This window comes from Erythrolamprus reginae, chromosome 5 (genome assembly GCF_031021105.1).
Source record: "Erythrolamprus reginae isolate rEryReg1 chromosome 5, rEryReg1.hap1, whole genome shotgun sequence".
NCBI lineage: Eukaryota > Metazoa > Chordata > Lepidosauria > Squamata > Dipsadidae > Erythrolamprus > Erythrolamprus reginae.
Genome location: NC_091954.1, coordinates 55,636,135 through 55,651,896, shown reverse-complemented (window position 1 = coordinate 55,651,896; position 15,762 = coordinate 55,636,135). Strand labels below are relative to the sequence as shown.

The window sequence follows — 15,762 nt, the reverse complement described above, 5'->3', positions numbered from 1 at the left end:
TTTTAATTTTCTTAGTTCTATTGAATTTCTATTTGTTGTAATACTATAATTTTGTACAGTCATTATAGTTTGATGGGTGCTATATACAGTATATCTAAATAAACAAATATTTCTTGCTGCCTTTTTGCTGAAATTGACTTTTATTGAAACTACAAACAGTTGTAATCCTGAGCCAGATAATTTAAATATACAATCATAATGAAATTCAAAAATACCAAAATCATGCTTGTTGAAATATGTGGCAGGAAAGATAGGCAATTTAAATAAAACATAATTTGTATATTACGGTTTGCTATTGGATTAAGAAAGTACGGTATAGTTAATGTTGATATTTTATAAATGCTGATCAGCAGGTTGTGCAGCATTGTTATAAACTTCAGTGACATTCGCAATATATTGCACACCATCTGAAATATATTCAGTTTTTAAAATTATTATACAATTCGTGTGTATCTATAGTCAGTTAGCAGGATAAGTGAGTTTACTTTCACAGATTTTATTTTTTTTGCTGCTACTACATATTGTAATTGATCTACTGCTATTGTAGAGAATTAAGCAAGTTATTTTTTTCTGTTTCTTTTAAAAAGGTTTCAAGAACCTGAAGCAGCTGACAAACTTAATGCAGTTCTTTTTTCTGTTTCTTTTAAAAAGGTTTCAAGAACCTGAAGCAGCTGACAAACTTAATGCAGTTCTTTTTAATAAAATAAAATAAGGCAAACTGGAAGCTTGCTAAAACAAGCTAAAAACAATAATATTAAATGATATGTATATTACTGTACAACTAAAACTGTCTTAAATGCTTAATGTCCAAATGCTTTTAGTAAAAAATATTTTCTTTCATTTTTAAAAAAAAGCCTTTTTATATTTGATATAATATTGGTTTATGTTTACTTTTGTAAATTGTGCTCACCTATAATGAACTGGGCACTCATTTCTAAATCTTTGCTTTCTTAACACAGATAAAAAATAATTGTTGTTGAGCTATGAATTAATTAGAAAAAAAGGTCACATTTGTTATAATTTCTTCTATTCATTGATGTATGTTGGATGTATACTGAAGTGCTGACACATTTTCTGAAAAAGAAATACAGAAAAGGTTCCATGGTCTATTAAAATTCATAGCTCTTCCACCCATCTTTTCAAAAATGTATAATTACTTGTAAATGTAACAAATGCATAATAAACAAATGTCTTGCTGCCCCAAAGCAAAACATTTAGCCAAACAGTAAAAGTAATAACAAAGGCAAATAAAAAATTGTCCCTTAAGGAAAAATGTTTGCTTTTGATAGAAATAACCTAAATAATTTGAGCAAAAAATATAGAATTATACATTACAGTGATAGACATTGAGATCTTCCCCAAAGGCAATCTTGTCATCAAATAATATAATGCTTCCTGGAGCGCTTTGAAATGTTTAATGAATGCTATAAAATATAAACAAAATTTCAGTTTTGGATTGTAGAATCAAACATGCATATAGTCAATGGATCTGAAGTAATTCTCCATATGGAAAACATGGTGGCATCCAATAAAATTAACAATTTGACATTTAAGTTCCTTCACAGTATTTGAATGAAAACCGGAGGTAGTCCACCATTAAAAAATATGAATGTTCGTATAAAATATCAGAATAGTTTTTGCCACCACACTTAGGGAGAAATCACTTTAATTATTTTTATACTTCTTACAGAAACCTATTAAGCTGGATAATATTGTTTCTTTATTCAACTTACAAACAGATTGAAGATAGAAATACTTAATTTGAGGATGTTGTACCCTTTCTTCTAATGATTTCTGTATTGTGGAATTTCAAATTATTCCTGCCACTAGCATAGATATAACTGTTTGCTGCCCTAGCTATACCAACAATAAAAGATAAAGTGAAAGGCAATAAAATATATCCATTTTAGATATTCTCTGCAATGTCTATGCTCCACAAATTTGCATTGTCAAATAGATAAGAGCTGGCTCAGAAGGTTATAGTGATTCGATGATAGCACAACAGCTGTGTCTCAGTGGGTGGGTTCTAACTTACCTCGTTGTGGGTTTGCTTCATCCCTTGCTGTGTGGCCATGCAACTACACCTCATGAGAGCATGTGTGGTTTATGTGCACATGTGCATGTGCAGTGCCCAAAATTCCCCCAGCAAAAAGCAAAAAACAAGATGACACATGCACAGTGCCAGAAACTCAGCTTCTGTGCATGCACAGAAGAAAAAAAAACCTGGAAAAAATCCCCTGGCAAATAAACCCCCCCCCCCCAAAAAAAAATTCTGAAAAAAAGTTGGTGGCGTCCACAGATTGGCACTGACAGAACCAGTTCTGTGACATTATCATATCATCATGAGCGGCTTGCTATCGGTTTTGGCGAGGAAGCTGAGAACGGGCGCTCAGGGAAGGCGATGGAGGAAGGCACGCAACAGGTGAAAAAAGAGGGGGATACGATGCCCGTTGCCTGCCAGCCTTCCTTCCCTGCATGGTCTCTCTTTCACACACCTACACACAAACACACACGCACTCTCTCACACACAACTTTCTCTCTCCCTCTCTCACCACCACCCCTGCAGTCCTGAGGCAGGGAAACCTGCCATGGCAAGGACCCGCGCTTCGGCCTCAGACAAGGCTCCATGGCTCTCCCTGGGGCACCCCGTCGCCTTAAAGCAGCAAAGCCCCCTGCTCCGTGGGGGTGGGGGTGGAAGAACCACACCTGAACCTGGAGCCCGCTTAGGAGCTGCCGCCTGCTTACTTTCTCTCGCTAGTTCCACCGCAGCTCTTTCCCCCGCAGAGGACCGGGCAAAAGCGGCAGCGGGGGGCTTTGCTGCTTTAAGTCCCTGCTTGCTCAGTTGCTCTCCTGCTGGCTGCAAAGACAGTGAGCCATGGCATCAGGACTTTTCCCCCACCTTTCTCCTCCCCCTCGTCCGGGCCGACTGCACCTCTTCCCAACCTCTCTCCCTCCTCCTCCTACTCCCATCTCCTGCCTCCCTCCCAGCCTCCTGATTTCCCAACAGCTCCCCAGCATTCGCCTTCCTCCGCCGCCACTGGCGCCTGGCTCCTCCTCCTCTTCTTGCTTCCAAAGAAGATGACAGCCAGGTGGTGGCGCAGAGGCTGGGGGAGTAGGGGGGATTCCGCTCTGCCTGCCGCCACCCCCAAAAACTTTCAAGGAGGTTGGAAGCCTCAGCTTCCCGCCCGTGTCAATCTACCCATGAGGCTCTCTCCGGGCAGTCTCCGCTGTCTTCCCCCCCCCGCCTCCTCCACCTCCCTAAAAAAGGATCAGAATGCCAGTGGTAATAAGGCAAAAGGGGTGAGTTTTTGGATGGGCTTGCATGCATTATTCGCTTTTACATTGATTCCTATGGGAAACATTGTTTCATCTTATGAACTTTTCTACTTATGAACCTCTTCACAGAACGAATTAAGTTTGTAAGACAAGGTATCACTGTACTTCTTTATAATCCTCTTATTTATGGTACATCCTGATTTGGTGTCATTAGACCCTGATTAAAACCAGTATCATCAATGTGCACTAAGATGTATAGACTTTATATATATACTGGCCAACTTCTTTCTGATTTTAGATTTTCATTTCAAATCAAAAGGCATTGTCATCCTGTTGCATGCTCCTTTGAGATTGAGAAATGTTTGGTGTCAGAATTTGACGAGAAAGAGATTTTTTAAATGGATTTTAATATGCTACAGGAGATATAAATTTTAGTCAGTAGCTTCCTTGATTAGGAATAGAGAAGGGAACCAGCTTGAATTGTGACATTCAATCTCAAATAACACCCCTACCTCCTTACCTCCACCTACTGCTGCTTCCAGGGTTCAATTGAATTGTTTTGATTCTTTTACATAAAAAAGGTGAAAGCTAATATAAAAAGACCTTTAGACTACATTCCAAGCCTATTTTTAGCTACTCTCAGTTATAGCTTCCTCTTGCCTCATCTTGCAAACTGGGGAAAGAAAATTGAGAGATGAACTTATTTGGCATTAGAACACTTTATTTATTTATTTATTTAATTGGATTTGTATGCATCCCCTCTCCAAGGACTCGGGGCGGCTCACAGCATATATAAAAACAGAACAGTAATATAATCCAATTAGTACTACAATATTAAAAACAATTAAAAAGAGAAGATTAACCTAAAAAAATAACTGATTAACCAAACATTAAGCAATCATACTTAAGGCATTCAGTGGTCAGGGGAAGATCTAAGAGTCCCAAGCCTGGCGGCAAAGATGAGTTTTTAAGCTCTTTCGGAAGGCAAGGAGGGAGGGGGCAGTGCGAATCTCTGGGGGGGGGAGTTGATTCCAGAGGGCCGGGGCTCCCACAGAAACGGCTCTTCCACTAGGTCCCGCCAACTGACATTGTTTGGTCAATGGGACCCTAAGGAGGCCAACTCTGTGGGACCTCACCGGTTGCTGGGATTTGTGCAGCAGAATACAGTTTGCATGAAGTTTTCCTCTGAGTGAAAGTATGAATCTTCCCTAATTTATGTCATTTATGTGAATTAGAGAAACATGTCTCCCAACTGGAGCTGATACAACACAAGACTTATTTTATTAATGGTTATTTCATTTACTCAACCTGAAACTTTACTAACAAAATAATAAATTATATTTCTAGACCAAGATAGAATGGTGGCTTATGTCTTACCTAGCAATCTTTTCTTCACCCTCTCCTTTTCCCCTTATTTTTTCACAGAGGAACAGATCTACCCCATATACAAACATGCAGAAAACTGGTCTACTTTATTTCTTTTTTGTTTTAAATAAATCCCACAGAACATGCATTCAGTGAGTATAAAAGCAACCAATATGAAGACTGAGAAAGAAAAGGCAGCAATCGGCATTTTCAATGTTGTAGAATTTTAATTTTATAATTTTAAATGAGGAACTACTGCCAAAGATCTAATAAGTACAGTAGTGTCTTGGTTATCCGTCCTTCGGTAATCCGATACTCTGGATTATCCAATGTCGTGGCTGCTTGGGGGCATGACTGTAGGCATTTCCGTGCCCCCCCCCCGATATGCCCCCGAACATGACAGCCATGGCGGGGAAGCAAGCTGGGAGGAAGGACGCAAGCTAGAGAGAGAGAGAGAGACGGGGACAGAAGCAGACGAGTGAGCGAGAGAGAGAGAGACGGGGACAAAAGCGGCAAGCTAGAGAGAGAGAGAGAAAGACGGGACAGAAGTGGGCGAGCTAGAGAGAGAGAGAGAGCCAGGGACATAAGTGAGTGAGAGAGAGAGAGAGAGAGAAATATGGGGACGGAAGCAGTACAGTAGAGTCTGGATTATCCGACTATCCGACTATCCGACTATTTCGGCTATCCGACTATCAGCCTGCCCATTTATGTTGGATAACTGAGACTCTACTGCACTAAATCTGGTAATTGGAATCTCTGAAGATAAAAAATAATGTCAAGCTGAAGTAGCTAGCCTTGGTATTTGTTTAGTTTTACATTTTAAGTAGATATATGCAAAAAAAACCCAACCCCAACCTATTACATTTATTTGGGAATGAAAAAAGAATGTTTGGGAGTTGGCATATCACTAAAATGAGGTGTCTGATGATTTTGGTTTTCTTGTACAGTGATACCTTGTCTTACAAACTTAATTGGTTACGGGACGAGGTTCTTAAGGTGAAAAGTTTGTAAGACGAAACAATGTTTTCCATAGGAATCAATGGAAAAGCGATTAATGTGTGCAAGCTCAAAATTCACCCCTTTTGCCAGCCGAAGTGCCCATTTTTGCACTGCTGGGATTCCCCTGAGGCTCCCCTCCATGGGAAACCCCACCTCCGGACTTCTGTGTTTTTGCGATGCTGCAGGGGACTCCCAGCAGGGGAATCCCAGCATTGCAAAAATGAGTGCTTCGCTAGCAACGGAAGTCTGGAGGTGGGGATTCCCAGCGAAGGGAGCATCAGTGAAATTGCAGCATCGCAAAAGCACTGAAGTCCTCAAAACCCCACCTCTGGACCTCTGTGTTTTTGTGATGCTGCGATTTCACTGAGGCTCCCCTCACTGGGAAATCCCACCTCTGGACTTCCATTGCCAGCGAAGCGCCCGTTTTTGCGTTGCTGGGATTCCTCTGCAGCATCACAAAAACACGGAAGTCTGGAGGTGGGGTTTCCCATGGAGGGGAGCCTCAGGGGAATCCCAGCAGCACAAAAACGGGCGCTTCGCTGGCAACGAAAGTCCGGAGGCGGGGCATCCCAGCGGCATTGGTGGGTTTGTAAGGTGAAAATAGTTTGTAAGAAGAGGCAAAAAAATCTTAAACCCTGGGTTTGTATCTCGAAAATTTGTATGATGAGGCGTTTGTAAGACGAGGTATCACTGTATTTCTCAAATAAAATTTCCCTGCTGCTTGGCTCTTCTACGCAGCCTACTGGTGTTCCTTATGTCCTTTCATATGCAGTATTTCAGATCACTTTCCAAGGGGGGCATTCCTGAAAGAAAAGGACTTGGCTGTCCCAAGTCATGCTGAAAATTTAATTTAATTTCATTTCATTTATTTGAATATACCACCCAATCCTAGAGGACTCAGGGCAGCTTACAAAATGTGCTTATTGCGGCTGACAACAATAAAATCTGTTTGTTGCATTTCATTATGAGGGTCTTCAGGAAACCCTGTAAGAATGAGATGGAAAATCTGAGAATTCCAATATATAGGCATATCAAGTTGAATGCTATAGTTGTTTATATTATTTATAATTCTTTTAAGCCTATTTTTGGCTTGCTGTATTTCTCAGTCTCCAAATTAATGTGGCATGTGAACTGGAATAAAAAAGTAAATAAACAAATAAATAATTTCCCCCTCCCCCCTCCCCAGAATATAGTTTCTCCAATAATACAATTTTACACAAATTATTGAATGTTGGAATAAATCTTTTCATTTTTTGCACTATTTAACATTATGATTCATTAGACAATAAGGTCCATTTATTTTTATTATATTTCTATAAAATCATTATATTACCTCTGTCAATGGTTACACATTAATATTAGATAATCATTTATATAGTTTCAGGCAACATATATTTTATATTTATAAATAGAAGTAGTCAAGGTCAAGAAATATATTTTAAGTCAGCTTGTTGCTATTGGGTCTCATACCTGTCTGTTTATCTTGCAATATTTGCAAGATATTTTAGTCTATTGATTTTAAAGATCTATGGGAGTCAGAACAGCACAAAACAAACATTAAAACAGTATAAAAATAAACATGCACAAAGCAAACTGAGATCATAATTGATCTATAATGACACCTATAATCCCTTCAGGTCAAAGTTATTTCTTTTACAGCATTGCAAAATGTGTTGCAAAATGCAATAATGGTTGGAGCCTGCAGTTCCTCTAATATGAACTCCAGATTCAGTTTTGACAAGACTGTTCCTGAGTGGGCATTACTTGGGGTTTAAAAAATATTTAAAAACTTGTACTTTGAATGAAGCATGACAATTCAGTGATTAGAACACTTGGCATACAATTCTATATTGATGAGGTTCATATTCCGTAGCTATGCAATACCTGAATCTTTTCAGAGATATCTCACTAGTCTGTTAGAATAGTCTAAACCAAGTGATCAAGTTATAAGATACAATCACCATAGCCATGAAATTATACTTAAGATGGTTAAATTTGTAAATCCAGCCAATTGGTAGTGTTCATTTTGTTTCTTTTTTATGCTTTACGATGTTGCTAATTCCACTTGCCTTTAAGTTGTTTTGTTATTTCTGTTAATTATTTTTTGGTCGTGTTGTTATATTTTATTTTTATATTTTTGTAGATCATGTTTTATAGATCACTAGGACTAGACCATGAGTTCTAGTTCTGCAGTAGGTACAAAACCAGCTGGTGACCTTGGACCAGTCATCAGCTCACATCCCTAGGAAGGAGGTGATGACAAATCAATTTGGAAATATTGCACCAGAACTTCAAAGATTAATCCAAGGAGTTTCCAAAAGTTGGACGTGATTGAACAGCAGCTATCTCTTTATATTAACATTTTCCTTAAGTCAAGCTCTGTTCCTAGTCTCTTTAGAGATACATTCATATAATATGTATGGAATAAAAGCTATATTAGATCTGATACATTATTGCCATTTTTGTGGATTTTTTTCATTTTCCTCACTCCTTTTTCAGCATATGTACCAGTAGTTGGGTCCTGGGTAGGTGGATGAAGTCTTCTGCTGCTGCTACTGATTTGTAGAAACGTGCTGAACCAGGAGCAGCTGTCTGCTAATATGTATCCTCATTCTTCATTTGCTGTTTCTTGTAGAGCAGTTTGACCAGTTTGCTCTTTCCAACACTCAATAAGCCTTCATGTTATAATAGTTTCAGTGAATCTTCTTCACTGTCATTCAGATAGTATTCCAATGCCTTTTATTGGAATAAAAATTCAGGATAAAAACAGTACAGCGGTACCTCTATTTAAGAATACCTCTACTTAAAAACTTTTATAGATAAGAACCGGGTGTTCAAGATTTTTTTGCCTCTTCTTAAGAACCATTTTCTACTTAAGAACCCGAGCCCTGAAAGATTTTCTGGCAAATTTGAGAGCGGCACGAAGGCCTGACCAGTTTCCTGCCATTCCCCCTTTAATCCTGGCCATCTCAGGCTTTTCTGGGCTACCAGAGGAGCCTTTCGGTGGCGCTTAAGGAGGCTTGCTGGTCCAGAGTGAACAGAGCATTTTCCTTTCTATGGGCACTTGGGGAGGGAATAAACTTTTGCCAGCACCCAGAGAAAAGAAATGCTCCCTTTGCTGTGGGCAGCCCAGAGCAAACGGAGCATTTTCCTTTCTCTGGGTGCTTGGAGAGTGAATAAACCACTTCGCTGTGGTGACTCCCTCGTTCTGCCACCCACACACCCAGTGTCTGGGTGCGGAAAGACAAAAGGGGGCGCTTTGCCCTGGCCGAATCAACTCAGCTTCAGCCAAACCGAGGAGTCACCCCAGTAAAGGTGCCAGCTATAAAGCGAGTGAGCAAGCAAGAGGAAAGGGGAGCCCTTCAGCATGGGAAGGAAGAGGAAACTAGCAGCAGCAGCAGCCTTTCGGTCAAAAGAATGGGATGTTCCCCCCTCTCACCCGCTGGGTTTCTCTCTCTGGTGCAGTGTATGGGAGGCAGCCTCGTGCAGGGTGTATGGGAGGTGCATGCTGCTCCTCACCACCTCAGAGTCCCTGTTTTTTTTTTAAGCCTTAAAGTTTTGGATTTTTTTGATTCTACTCACCTCACCTTCTTCCTTCAGCAGCGACTGTCGTCCTCCTCTTCTTCCTCCTCCTCATCCCTCCCAAATTCCGATCTTTTATTTTTTTCCTAATGGGTTTGCACACTATTTGCTTTTACATTGATTCCTATGGGAAAAATTGCTTCTACTTACAAACTTTTCTACTTAAGAACCTGGTCATGGAACAAATTATGTTCTTAAGTAGAGGTATCACTGTATTTGGCAAATGACAAACTATGCTTCCAACCACTCCACCCAATGCAATAAATGTTGAAGGAAGCTTGAAAGTACATTACATTTAGAGTCTGTGCATCTTTTCAATGCACATAAATATCTACGATACAAACAATACATATTCAATATTAATGCATAGTCACCAACTATTTTGAGGGATCTTGGTGTTCTGTTAGCTTGATTGTTTTCTTGCCCACATTTCATTACCCAAATGTGGTAACATCATTAGTGCTGCTGATTAACTATTTTGTTTAAAAAAATATAGCATATCTTTGCAGGATAACAAAGAACTTGTCAGAAAGAACGCTGACAGAACTGTTGATTTCAATACTCTAGGGTGAGAATAACTGTATACCAAGGTACAGTTAAAATTGAAGCTGATATAACAGTAAATAATTATCATTATGCAGAATGTTGGTGCTTCACAATTTATTCTTTATTAGTGTCACTATAACAAGAATCAGCTGGAAATTGCTTATATTTTCCTTTTCATTTTATAGAAGAAAATTAGTGCTTTGGGAAAGTTAGTAGTTATTCTATTCTAGATGTCAACAGGCTCAAACCCAACCCTGACAAGATGGAGTGGCTGTGGGTTTTGCCTCCCAAGGACAATCCCATCTGTCCGTCCATTACCCTGGGGGGAGTTATTGATCCCCTTGGAGAGGGTCCGTAACTTGGGCGTCCTCCTAGGTCCACACCTAACTTTAGAACACCATTTTTCGGCTGTGGCGAGGAGGGTGTTTGCTCAGGTTCGCTTGGTGCACCAGTTGCAGCCCTATTTGGACAGGGGGTCTCTGCTCACAGTCACGCCCTCATTACCTCAAGGTTCGACTACTGCAATGCTCTACATGGGGCTATCTCTGAAAGGGTTCAGAAACTTCAAATCATGCTTTCCTAGATATGCCCATGTCTCGTCAACGCTCTGCGGTCTGCACTGGTTGCCGATTAATTTCCGGTCACAATTCAAAGTGTTGGTAATGCCCTACATGGCATCGGACCAGAATACCTACGGGACTGCCTTCTGCTGCACGAATCCCAGCGGCCGATTAGGTTCCACGTAATTGGCCTTCTCCGGGTCCCATCGACTAAACAATGTCATCTGGTGGGACCCAGGGGAAGAGCTTTCTCTGTGGCGGCCGCGGCCCTCTGGAACCAACTCCCCCCGAAGATTCAAACTGCCCCCACCCTCCTCGCCTTCCGAAAGACTCTGAAACCCATTTATGTCGCCAGGCATGGGGAGACTAATGCATCCCCTTCTGATTAATAAGATTTGAGTATGGTATGATTGTGTAGTGTTGACTGCTTTTTTTAATGATGGTGGGATTCTAATTTTGGTTTTAACTATTAAATTTGTACTATACTGCTATTGTTATTGTTGTTGTGAGCCACCCCGAGTCTTTGGAGAGGGGCGGCATACAAATATAATAATAATAATAATAATAATAATAATAATAATAATATTATCTTTCTATTATTTCTATTATTATTTGTGATTATCAGTCTTCTCATTTTTCCTACCATAGACTACACAACTTTCGTCCTAAAGTCAACGTTTGAAGAAAAGTGTACAGCTTTGAAAAAGAAAAAATGCTCTTAGAATATATTCATTTTCAGCATATGCCGCAATTAAACTGCATATTTAATTAGCTTTTATTTGTTTCGTATTTCTTATTTATCTACTTTTTCAAGTTCATTGTCATTCATATAGTAGTTTTGAAAATGTTTATGTAGACTTCAAGGTTGCATGTAAAATAAATTATTGCCTATTTATTAGTGAGAGTTGAAGATTATATTATTTATAGCTTCTAGCATCATATACTATTCATCATGTAAATTAAAATTACAAAAATATATTTATTTTCTGTTTCAGTAAAACCACTAATAGGAATGAAAAATAACTATCATAAAGTATATGTACTGGCATTTCACATACATCTTAAAATTGTATTAATTTCTAAATATTATGTGGGCAGGCAAAAAAATATGTTGATATGGCAAGAAAAAAAGCAGTGTGTGTATTTATGACATATGGCTATAATGTTCAATAACAAGAGCTTAGCTTTTGTTAAGTCCAAAGAGGCAATCAGATTTAAGGGAAAATATGCTTCCCTAAGCGAATTAGAAAATACTTATGGGCAAGGTATTTGGAAGTATAATTGCTGAAAATTCTGCATATGTATTATAAAACCCTAAACAAGGTTGACCTTAGAGAAGGCATATGCTGATAAACAACCACAATAATAAAAATCCTAAACATTTTTTGAAATAGATAATACTAAAGGTGGAATTAATTATTATATGATTTAGTAAAGATCCAAGTTTAGTTAGATGGCATATCAAGATATCATGAAAAGATGTTTCTGAATATTGTTATTTCTATTCTTCTGCTTAATATATTTCCTTACCACCATAGTATACCCATATATTAATCATGATCATTAGACACAGAGATTTACACATTTACACACTATTCAAAACAAACAATACAAAGCTGAGAAAGACCTAAGACCAGAACACATTCTCTCCAATAGCCACTCTCCAGATAAGTAGGAATTAACACCAGTCAAACAAAAACCAAAACCCTACTTAAGGTACTACCAAGGAGAAAACAAGCCGATACAGCATCAAAGATACAATTCAACCTTGTGCTGCCTACATCATCTTCTATTTTTACCAGTTTTATTTGATCAACCAGAAAGTTCTTTGTTCTCTTGTTATGACAATACTGATATTCAAGAGGTGCGATTAATTCCGTATCTGGTACCTCCATATAATCAGATTCTTGAAGTACGGTTGGACATATCTTATCACAGTTTCCTTTTGGAAGAAGTAAACAACATTAAACAATGTGCCATCTCTTCTGAAACTTTGATGCCTTGTGTTCAGAAATCATTACTATCCTCATATTTCCAAATGTATTCACCTGTTAATCTAGGATTTCAGACTTTGTACAAGATGAATCGGCTGAGTAGTTAAAAATGTTGTTAATATACTATTATGTTTCAAGATAATGAATACTAAATACAATAGTTTTATATTATAAGAGGATTGTATCATTTATAGGTTTACACAGAATATTTCTGTTTATAACATTCTTAGTGGAATTGGCCTTAACATTATTTCACATTTCTCTGTCTCTTCAGATCGCGTTTTCACAGCACAACACCATCATGGACCTGGTGCAATTTTTTGTTACTTTTTTCAGGTAGTGTTTCTATTTTTAATCATTTGTAGTGTAATCTGCTAAATCACATCATGTCAGTCTTTCAACATTGTATTTCCTAGTTTTTCTTTTTATAATGCTGAGACACTTTGTGATAGCATAAAAATATGCTATCACAATCAGAGTAAGTACTTTTATAATTATTCTACAGCAGGGGTTCTCAAACTTTTAAAAGAGGAGGCCAATTCACGGTCCTTCAGATTGTTGGGGGCGCAGCACTGGCTGGGTGGGCATGGCTCGGTCATGTGACTAGGTGGATGTGGCCAACATAACAGACCATTAAAATTTTTACCCTTGATGGTGTTTTATTTGCATTTGTTTGCATGTTGCTCTTTTGTTCTTTTGCATGTTGACTTTTCTTTTTACTAGATGATTTTTTCAGTTGTTTATAAGTCTAGTGGTCTACTTCAGAAAACTCAGTTTTGCAACAATTTTTCTCGGCCCCAAAGAGCTTGAAATACTGTGTTCCCTCGATTTTCGCGGGGGATGTGTTCCGAGACCGCCCGTGAAAATCAAATTTCTGCAAAGTAGCGATGCGGAAGTAAATACAGTGATCCCTCGATTTGCGCGTTCTCGATTAGCGCGAAACGCTGCAACGTGGTTTTTCAAAAAATATTAATTAAAAAATAAGTCCGCGTTTTTTTTCCTACACCACGGTTTTTCCCGCCCGATGACGTCATACTGATTGCTGATTGGCCAAAATCTCGACCAATCGTTGCCCCAAGAAAGCCGGTGAGAGGAAGGAAGGAGGGAAGGAGGGAGGGAGAGAAGGGAAGGAGGGAAGGAAGGAGGGAGGGAGAGAAGGGAAGGAGGGAGGGTTGCCATTGCCATTGCCGCCAGCGCTGCCCCAAGAAAGCCGGTGAGAGGAAGGAAGGAGGGAAGGAGGGAGGGAGAGAAGGGAAGGAGGGAAGGAAGGAGGGAGGGAGAGAAGGGAAGGAGGGAGGGTTGCCATTGCCATTGCCGCCAGCGCTGCCCCAAGAAAGCCGGTGAGAGGAAGGAAGGAGGGAAGGAGGGAGGGAGAGAAGGGAAGGAGGGAAGGAGGGAGGGTTGCCATTGCCGCCAGCGCTGCCCTGTGGGTAGCGGCGAGGAGCCCGGAAAAATCACCATTGCATTGCCAGCCTCCGAACTTGCGTCGCTCCACCTTCTGCGCATGTGCGGCCATGGAACAAAGGGCGCGCATGCGCAGATGGTGTTTTTACTTCCGCATCCAGTATAACGCGGAAATCGGTTAGCGCGGGAGGTCTTGGAACGTAACCCCCGCGCTAACCGAGGGATCACTGTACACTATTTTTGGCTATGAACAGTATCACAAGCCTTCCCTTAACACTTTAAACCCCTAAACTGCAATTTCTCATTCCCTTAGCAACCATTTAGATTATTACTCACCATGTTTATTTATTAAAGTTTATTTTAAAAAATATTTATTAAAGGCGGATGAAAGTTTGGTGATGACATATAACGTCATCGGGTGGGAAAAACCGTGGTATAGGGAAAAAAATAGCAAAGTATTTTTAATTAATATTTTTGAAAAACCGTGGTATAGCTGTTTCACGAAGTTCGAACCCGCGAAAATCGAAGGACCACTGTATTTATATATATGTGTGTGTGTATATATTCAAAGCAGCATGAAGCTAACAACTTCAGCCTGATGATGGTGAATGATTTCACTGAAACATCGCATACACGGAATAAAACACACACACACACACACACACACACACACTTCTTTCTGTCTGTTTCTCCCTCTCTTTCTGTCTCTTTGTCTGTCTGTCTCTCTTTCTTTATCTTCTGGAGGCAGGGGAGGTGAAAAACAGGTCATTTTTGCCCATTTTTTGCCTCGAGGTATCTGTGCACCCCAGTTTTCACCTCCCTGGCTCCAGCAACATTCTGCAGGCAAAAAAACAGGGCCAATTTTTTTGGCCAAGTGGGGCGTCTGTGCATTTTCCACCCACCTGCAGAATATCTCTGCAGGCCAAAATTGTTGGTCTATCTTTCAGTTCCAGCCCACAGAGCTGCTGAAGGTAAGTTCTGTACTCAGCCAAAGGGTGGGTGGGGCGATGTGAGCGAGGCAGCCTCATGGTCCTGCACAGGCAGGATTAATGGCTTCAGCAGACTGCATGCGGCCAGCAGGCTGTAGTTTGAGGACCCATGTTCTACAAGATGTAATATCCATTATTGTATGCACTTAGGCAAAGATTATCATTAATATTTCATGTTAGCTATGGCAAACACTAATATTTACATACTGAATACTTTCTTCCCATACAAGTTTAAGGTTGTATTGCCTTGTACGAGTCTGAGTTTTTTCAGCTTTTATTTCTTTTTCAGTGGGTGGTTTGGGAATCTGCAGCTTGAGAGGTTAAGCCCCTTTCCACTCTACAGAGTTATTGTGGAAGATACCATGTGGCTAGTAGTGAGTTGTAAACAGTGAAGGGCTACCAAAATTTTTACTACCACACTGTGGACGTGGCTTATGCAGGATGCCCTGATTTTCTTTCAACATCTTTCAGTGCAAATTGGGTGCTCTGCGGTGGAGCTCCATTTTCACTACCACAATGCACCACCACCCTGGTCTTGTCAGTAGCCCACCCCTGGTTGTAAAATATTTTGCCACCATTTGCATGCGCAAAAGTGTCCTAGGTGGGTGGGTGGAGCCATCCACTGGGGCTACCGGTTCTAAGGACTGGTCTGAACTGACAGCAACCCACCGCTGCCTGTGGCTCAATGTGTAGATTAGATTTATTCAACATAGCACCTTGTTTCAACTGTGTTTGATGAATAAATCCCAACTGTTCAATACATTAATGTTAACAAACTACAAAGGCTGTTTCCGTATAACAGATTAATCCTATTATGGTATAGTGTGCATGGTCAGCCAGGCTACAATTTTATAGGAAGATGGCAAAGAATGTATTATTTTAGTGAAACCATTGTTAAAATTGGTTCTAGCACGACATTAATCATGGTGAAACCTGCAAATGAAAAATTGTATTGAACTCTGGGAAACCAGAATATTATGCTATCCACAGCAGTTCTATGAATCTTTTAATGTCCTTTATTGTTTTGGGGATAAATATATACTTAGT

General features: G+C 39.8%; 1 protein-coding gene across 2 annotated transcripts in view; it reads left to right on the top strand.

Moving 5' to 3' along the window:
* ATRNL1 (attractin like 1) overlaps positions 1-15,762 on the top strand; it is a 578,768-nt gene that overhangs the window by 236,058 nt on the left and 326,948 nt on the right. For both annotated transcript variants that reach the window (XM_070752642.1, XM_070752643.1), the window contains exon 25: positions 12,597-12,658. In XM_070752642.1, coding sequence (XP_070608743.1) covers positions 12,597-12,658 — 62 coding nt within the window. The remainder of the gene's footprint in view (positions 1-12,596; positions 12,659-15,762) is intronic.